The 8,924-nt window shown below is 41.5% G+C and overlaps 1 protein-coding gene across 1 annotated transcript in view; it reads left to right on the forward strand.

Annotated features, from left to right (window-relative positions):
* Positions 1-4,202, forward strand: part of LOC133382827 (serotriflin-like) — a 28,951-nt gene extending 24,749 nt beyond the window's left edge. The window contains exons 8-9 of the mRNA XM_061622318.1: positions 66-154; positions 4,068-4,202. Of these exons, the coding sequence (XP_061478302.1) occupies positions 66-154; positions 4,068-4,195 (217 nt within the window). The 3' untranslated portion in view covers positions 4,196-4,202. The remainder of the gene's footprint in view (positions 1-65; positions 155-4,067) is intronic.
* Positions 4,203-8,924: the final 4,722 nt, after the last annotated feature.

Raw genomic sequence — 8,924 nt, forward strand, 5'->3', positions numbered from 1 at the left:
GATATCTTTATGTTTTAAGAACTGTACTTTGATAACCAACATATTGTCTTGCTCTTTGATTTCAGAGGGAACATAGAACAACAGTTGCCAACACCCTATAAAGAAGGCCCATCCTGTGGAGACTGCCCTGCCCACTGTGAGGATAAACTCTGCAGTAAGTTATTGATTTATATACATGGGTGTAACCCTCTGGATAATGATCCTCTGTGGCGCAGAGTGGTAAGCGGCAGTAACGCAGCCGAAGCTCTGCTCACGGCTGGAGTTCAATTCCAACGGAAGGAGGAAGTCGAATCTCCGGTAAAAGGGGTCGAGGTCCACTCAGCCTTCCATCCATCCGTGGTCAGTAAAATGAGTACCTGGCATATCCTGGGGGGTAAAGAAAGGCCGCGGAAGGACCTGTCAATCCCACCCCATATATACGGTCTGCCTAGTAAACGTCACAAGACGTCACCCTAAGAGTCGGAAACGACTCTCACTACAAGTGCGGGGACACCTTTACCTTTAACCCTCTGGATAATGGGTTGATTTAAACATAGTGCTAAGGTGAATGTTCTAGGAGCGTAAGGATTTCTCCTTGTGCAATGGAATATTCTCCCCCTCTCCCCCCTACATGTCCCCTAAATCCATTCTGGGTTTCCCCCCAATACTACAGAGCAGATCTTGGGTCAGAGTGGGACACATGTGGGGGAAGGAGAGGGGTCAAAGTAATGCAGTTACTTAGTTTAATACCATCCAATATTAATCACCTTCTAAATTATCAATGTTAGATATAGTAAATTTCTCTAGAATCATTTGTGAAGTTTGTTCCCCTTCAGGGTTCCCAAAGCCTTTTGGGCACATCTGGAATTTTGAAAAACTGTTGTTTACACTGTCACAAAATGGCAGCTGGATGTGTTGCAAAGCACTGGCCTTCAGCTGCCTGTCATCCAGTTTATAATAATGCCCAAGTGGAATCCAGAGGCATTTTGGGAAAATAATGATGGTGGGCAGGTGGAAGCCTGAGCTTTGCTTTGCAGCCTGCTTGGCCATCTCAAGAGAAGTAATTGTGTATGACAGCATCAGTGGAGGCTGGTCCACTAGGGCTACTGCAGCACGGTCCTCCCAAGGAGAATGTCAAGCAATGAATCCCCCCCCCAAATCTCAAAGCCATACACTCTTTCCTGTCACATAGACATTTTATATGAACGTCCAGAAGCTCCTGTTCTCTGGCAAGTCAGTTGTCTGCATCACTCAGCCAATCCCAATCCAGAAGCATAGCTGTGGCAAAGTGGTCCCTCCCATGTGTCTCTAAGCAGAAAAGCCACGTGACTTGGGGGGTCTTCCCGTGTTCCAGCCCCTGTTGGGAAGGTTCCTCCATCTGTTTGTTTTGAAGGCTACATAGCAGCCTCAGTATAGAACAGAGCTTGGAAGATTACTTTTAAAAAGTAATAAATTACAGTTACAGTTTCATGGCCCAAAAAAGTAGTAATTACCGTTACAATTATAATTGCTCTTAAAGTAACATTACTTTACTTTTACTCAAAAGTAATCACTACAATTACATTTTAGTTACTTTAAAAAAATGTGTACAAGGTGCTGGCCTTGGCTGCTGCACATCTAAGTAGCCTAACACAACATTAAAAATAAGCACACACACAGAGGGTAGAATAATTTTTTTTATCTGTAAGATTAACAGAATGGCATAACAGAATCTCACATCCCCCACCCCACCCCCAGCAACGATACCCCAACATACATATAATTCACTTGAAACCAAATTTTCCACTTGAAATGCTGCTTTTACAACACATTTCTGTTATGGCTCAAAAGACCAGGATGCTCAAAGAGCACATCAGACAAGGAATGTCTTTTTACAGATTATGTTCCCACCAGTACTGAACAGGCATTCTACTGTGGCACTTGAAGGCATGCCTGTGTTGTGCTGCAAACAACTATGCAGCACCCCTTTCAACTAAAACACATTTTGATCAAGATGGCAATCCCCTATCATCAAAGAAAAATGCAAACTTTAGTACTTTACTAGTTGCCTTTGTAATTTTTTTTGTTGACAGTATAATTTAGAGGTAACTTAATCCTGTACATACTTACCAGGAAGTAAGTCCCATTGAACTCATTGGGTAGACATGTAAGCACTATTGAACTGTCAGAAGCTGAACTTAAGAGACATAACGTAGGTAAACTGAAAATGCACATATCAAAAGTAATCCACCAGCATAAACGTTATCCCTTCTCCTGCAATTAAAAATGTGGTCTTGCCCAGCATATAGTGAAACTATGGAATTTACTACCACAAGAAGCAGTGATGGGCACCAACTTGGATGGCTTTAACAGAGGATTAGGCAAATTCATGGAGGATAAAGCTATCTGAGGCACCTAGCAATAATGGCTATGTTCTACTTTCACTGTCAGAGACAGTATGCTTCTGAATATCAGTTGCTGGGAATGCAAGTGAGGAGAGTGCTGCTTGTGCACTCAGGTCCTGCTTATGGGCTTCCCTTCCCTGGGTTAAAATTGCTATGGAATAAATTATGTATATTTTTTGTTACATGAACTCCAAGATACTTAAACGCTTTGGCACAGATACTGGTACCTAGCATACTTTTTACCTGCATCTGTATCTTAGGACACAAATTAAGAAAAAGAGAATCAGACTTCAAATAATTAATAGCAAACCCAGACACTTTTCCATAATCCTGTATTAATATTTTGATTTTTTTATTTTTTAACAGTTTTTTTTCACTTCATCTTCTCTGAATCTGCTGTTTAAAATGTGTTGTTGATGTACTTCTAATGGCATAATTTTTAAGTTTGCTAAAAAAACTGAGCTGGTGTTTGTACTAGTTTCTGTTGTTGTCATGTGCCTTCAAGTCAATTACAATTTATGGTGACCCTATGAATCAGCAATCTCCAATAGCATCTGTTATAAACTTCCCTGTTCAGATCTTGTAAGTTCAGGTCTGTGGCTTCCTTTATGGAATCAATCCATCTCTTGTTTGGCCTTCCTCTTTTTCTACTCCCTTCTGTTTTCCCCAGCACTATGGTCTTTTCTAGTGAATCGTGTCTTCTCATGATGTGTCCAAAGTATGATAACCTCAGTTTAACCTCAGTGTCATCATTTTAGCTTCTAGTGATATTTCTGGTTTAATGTGTTCTAACACACAATTATTTGTCTTTTTCGCAGTCCATGGTATGCACTAAGCTCTCCTCTAACACCACATTTCAAATGAGTTGATTTTTCTCTTATCTGCCTTTTTTTACTGTCCAACTTTCACATCCATACATAGAGATCGGGAATGCCATGGTCTGAATGATCCTGACTTTAGTGTTCAGTTATACATCTTTACATTTGAGGACCTTTTCTAGTTCTCTCACATCTGCCCTCCCCAGTCCTAGCCTTCTTCTGATTTCTTGACTGTTGTCTCCATTTTGGTTAATGACTGTGCCAACGTATTGATAGTCCTTGACAAGTTCAATGTCCTCATTGTCAACTTTAAAGCTGCATAAATCTTCTGTTGTCATTACTTTAGTATTCTTGATGTTCAGCTGTAGTCCTGCTTTTGTGCTTTCCCCTTTAACTTTCATCAGCATTCATTTCAAATTATTACTGGTTTCTGCTAGTAGTATGGTATCGTCTGCATATCTTAAATTATTGATATTTCTCCCTCCAATTTGCACACCTCCTTCATCTTGGTCCAATCCCGCTTTTTGTATATGTTCTGTGTATAGATTAAACAAGTAGGGTGATAAAATTATATGAAAAAGGGTGATAAAATGATAAAGTGATATGAGCCCTAATAAATGGCTCTTGTTTCTGATTATTTTCAAGGACACCTCCAAATGAAATATGCTAAATAAGCCTAGACTTTACAAATGCACAAATAACAGTCGGAAATGCTCAGGATGAGGTCAAAAATATTTTGGATCAATAAGGGTAAATGTATGATTGCTGCAGGGCTAGAATAATACATTATGCAAACCAAAGAGAAAAATAATAGTTTTTATTTTTTTCCAAAATGGATGACTTTCTCTCATTTCTATCTAACTTTGTTTGGTTTGATTCCTTTCAGCCAACCCATGCAAGTATGCAGATAAGAGTGATCAATGCGCACAGCTGATAGACAACTTCAAGTGTAAAATGAACTGGGTCCAGCAACAATGTAATGCCTCCTGTAAATGCACAACAGAAATTAAATAAAATGTAAATGAGCATCACAAGATTGATCACATTAAAAAGACATTCCCAAAGTTTTCCCATGTGTACTTTGTGTTTACTTTTCTGCTTTATAAATGTTTTGAACACGCCAAAATTAAACATTATAAAGTGGTTTACATCTCCTTCCAGCAATTTCAACTTCATTTTAGATTTAATTCTGCACAAAACTGTAATGAAGACATATTAATCATGGGCGTTGTTCCATAAACTAGATATTAATTTTATAACTGATCAAACATGAATCTTACTTTTGAGAATATGTCATTTAATAACTATGTCCAAGTTTAGCATTCTCATTGATTATTTTAAAGTGAGGAAGTTGCAATAAACTCTTAAATACATTATTAGTCATTCGTTATTAAGTTCTATTCACTAATAGGCAAAAAACCATTGCAGTTTAAGAATGTACCTATAGCCAACAGATATTTCTATGAAACTTTAAAAAGAGGGAAATTGGGCGGCTATAGTGAATGCACCAGGCAAGCAGGTGACCTGACCTCCTCTCTGAGATATTGTACTGCCCTACAAATTTGTAAAAATGCAAACACAATTTGGGTTGGTCTTTCACAGTCCAATCCACTTCCTAGGTAGCTTGAAATAATTTGGTAACTTGTGCCTCTGAGCATACGGTGGCTGGAGTGGGCAGGGAAGGAGGAAGCGGGGGGAGAGGGAGGGAAAGGCAGGTGTGATCATTTGAATGTTTATTGAGATCAATGGGATTTACTCCCATGCAATCATGCTTAGGATAGGTGAAACTGACCACAGGGGGGAGGAGAGAGGGGAGGGGAATGGAGGAAATGGGGGCATGGAGAAGAAGAGGAAGGCAGGGAGGAGAAGGGGAGGGGACTGGAAGGGGAGATGTAATGAAGGGGAGGAGAGGGGCAGGAGGGATGCTTATTGAGTTCAGTGGGATTTACTCCTGTACAATCATGCTTAGTATAAGTGAACCTGACCTGGGGGAGGGGCAGGGAAGGGGAAGGGGTGGGATAGTGGGAGGAGGAGATTGAGTGGGTGGGGATTGGGGAAGGGAAAAGCCCATTTCCAAAAGGAAAACATTGTTAACAGTATCATTATTTCTTGGAGTTCCCTCCACCTTTTTATTCTACAGCAGACACATGTAGTCTCCCACCCAAATTTAAACCAAAGCTGTCCCTGACTACACATACCAAACATTAATTCCACTTTAAACAGTAATGGCTTCCGCCAAAGAAGTGTAGTTTGTGAAGAGTGCTGAGAGTTGTTAGGAGATGCCCTAGTCCCCCCACAGAGCTACAGGGCTCATCTACACAGAGGTTTACAGTAAGGGCCCGCTTTTTGGCATTCTGCTAATACGGTGGCTGGAGCTCCCCGTGCTACAGTTGATCACATGCTTCGGCTGATCGCTGTCAGCTGGAGCGTGGTGGCTGGAATACAGTATTGTGTGTTTGGTGATACTCACATCTTTTCATATGGTTCACATGATGTTACTGGCAAACAGAAGCTATCATGGAGTTTTTCTCCGTACTAACTGCTGATAATACAAAAAGATTAGAATAATATGGCTCCACTGTGCTCCACACGTCTTTGCAGACCATTTGTTTCTGTCAGGCCCAGGATGCGACTCAGGAACCAGACCAGACGTTGTAGTTAATTCGTGTTTTATTAAAGTAATGTCCAACAAAGACTGCGCTTTCTCATGAAGCAATACAGGGATACAGGTCCTGCGACATTGGGAGAAAGTTGACAGAGCAAGGGGCTGCTTCCCGCCTGTTCTTTAAGAAGGGGCCAAACGGGCGCGCAACCTTTCGCTCCTCCTTAACTGCCCCTCAGGTACTGCCCGCCTTCCCCCCTTCTCTCCTGTCTTTTCAACCGTCTGCGTGTGCGTGGTGAGGGGGGAGGCATCACCTCCTCCTCTTCTGAAGTGTCCGATTCCCCTATGGGTGATAAAGGAGGAGCTGAGGGTAAACCATCTCTCCGCCTTTCTGCTGTGATCAGCCCTCCCTCTTGCTCTGAGCTGCGGAGAAGAGAGGGCCTGGGAATGTCTGGGGAGGATTCTAAAACTTCAAGGCTCTCAGGCTCCCCGTTGCAAGGCGACCCTATCTCTGGCATGTCCTCTGTTTCGGCTTCGCTCCACAGAGGGTAAGTTCCTCCCTCCTCCCTCTGCCAGCCATTTGAATCCTCTTCTGACAACCCCCCAGGAGCCCAGCTCATCCTCCCGACAGTTTCAATGGCTTTTAGTGGGCAGGTGAATTTTCACTTTCAGCTACTCCCTTTTCTCTACCCACTAACTTGCCCATGAAGTCCATTTTGTTTCCAGTGGTTTATCCAGCAACCTCTGACTGCTCTGTCCTCCTGCCTTTACAATTTCCTCCCTTTCTCCCTGAGTAAACTTCCTTTGCTCCTTGTAACTAGCGATGGGAATTGCGATTGGATTTTATCTTTCTTTCTCATATTCTCTTATCTTTGCAGAAAAATTTTTGAAGTAGCATTTCTCCGCACCTGGTTTCCGAATTTTTTCCCTAAAAAAATCTAAAGCAGATAAAGTCACCATGAAAATATTGATATTAATATTTTGAGAAAATATTGCTATTGATATTTTCTCAAAATATCAATATTGATACTGATGTTTTATTTAAAATATCAATACTATATTGATTTGATTTTCCAGCGGGGCAAAATCAACTCAGAAAAAGCAAGGGGCAGTGGAGAAGGAAGGTGCCTGTGAGTTATTTTCTTTTCAACTGCCAAACTTCAGGAAGCAGTAGGGACAGGAGGGAGTGGAAATACTGTGCACGTCAAAAATATTTGCACATGCCCAGTAACTGAGCAACCAGAGGGAGTAACAATATAAAATTAGAGGATGGGGCCTACAAGGAAACAGCAAAACTAATCCTTCCTAGAGGATCGCCTATTTGTGTGAATAGAAACAACAGATTTGAAGCTCCCATTGAGCATGAAGTGTCGGCCTTGCCAATCTATTGCAGAGCTTGGAAAAGTTACTTTTTTGAACTACAACTCCCATCAGCCCCGGCCAGCATGGCCACTGGATTGGGCTGATAGGAGTTGTAGTTCAAAAAAGTAACTTTCCCAAGCTCTGATCTATTGTGATGGTAAAAGCAGTGCATTTGCCACAAAGAAATGTTCCCATGTGGATAAGTCTTCAATACCCAGAATTCTCTGGGAAGAGGGGCTGACCGCTCTGGCCACTGGAGCGCTGTCAAGGGAAGAGGAGTTTCCCAACAACTGTCAGCACCCTTCACCAACTACGCTTCCCAAGATTCTTTGGGGGAAGCCATGACTGTCTACAGTGAAATAAAGATGTGGTGTGGGTGTGGTCCTTTGATTACCCAAGCTAAACCACTGTGAGTCTGGCTTTTAGAACACTGACAGTTGGTTCTTACTGAGCATGCCTGGTGCTATAATAGACTCCAATGTTATATTTCTTAAATTAATTAAAATGCCATGCATTTTTTAAACTTTTAAATTGCAGAAGATGAAGGTCAGAGTATGGGACAAGGTCAGCAATAGGTTTACAGGTATTCTGTGAATATGGCTGATTTTTAATTAAACAAATTATGGGACCACTGACAGAAAAAAATCCAACAGGGGTCCGGATTTTTCTTCTCTTCTTTTACACTTTGAACTCTAGATTTTCTCGTAGTGTTTTGTGTATCACCATGAAAACTCAGAGGGTGGTTAAGCAAGTGTTTCTGAGTGCAGTACTATAAGCTTTGTAAGATTTTGTTTTGAAATGAGCTCATGGGAAGAAGCAGAATGGCATGGGGGCTATTTTCACTTTAGAATGAAAAATCCATGCTGGCCATAGTATAACAGCTACTCTCATAGCTATACAATTTGTCTCAGTCAAAACTTTTTGTTGACTGTAAAATGAAAGTTAATTTGAAAAATAAATATGTTTGTGAACTCCACTGGCAGCAGTTCATGGTTTCTCTTAATGCTCTGAGAGAGAAGACTCAACTCTGAGTAAAATATTGTAACTATTTAAAGGCCAAGTCATGCCTAAGGCTTTAATGTGGTGATGTTGGTTACAGGGGGGAAGGGATATACACTCATACTGGGAGCACTCCTCCCTATTGAGGATTTAGGATCACAGTAGAGTAGAGCTGGAAGCAGAGCTTGGAAGATTACTTTTAAAAAGTAATAAATTACAGTTACAGTTACATGGCCCAAAAAGTAGTAATTACCGTTACAATTACAATTGCTGTGAAAGTAACTGATTACCTTACTTTTCCTCCAAAGTAATCACTACAATTACATTTCAGTTACTTTAAAAAAACGCCTACAAGGTGCTGGCCTTGGCTGCTGCACATCTAAATAGCCTAAAACAACATTAAAAATAAACACACACATACAGAGGTAGTAGAATAATTATTTTTATCCATAAGATAGCAGTGGTGGTCTCTCCGCTGGTAAGGGTGGTGGGGAGGCAGGCTGAGGCCACTACTCAGATCCTTGCACGTCAAACCAAGTGCAACCCCCCCACTCAGCCAGCCAGCATAATCTCTCTCACTTAACCACCTCCCAGACCCTGCCCTGCCACCAACTAAGGAACACTCACTCAAGCAAACATTTTCCCCTGAGATGCAAAAAAGTTAAAATACTGCAAATGCAGCACAGTAGCCAGAGAGGGTGATGGAGGCCACTTTGTGTGCCAAGTGCGAACACAGTATTCTCTCTCTCTCTCTCTCTCTCTCTCTCACACACACACACA

This window comes from Rhineura floridana, chromosome 4, assembly GCF_030035675.1.
Source record: "Rhineura floridana isolate rRhiFlo1 chromosome 4, rRhiFlo1.hap2, whole genome shotgun sequence".
Taxonomy (NCBI): domain Eukaryota; kingdom Metazoa; phylum Chordata; class Lepidosauria; order Squamata; family Rhineuridae; genus Rhineura; species Rhineura floridana.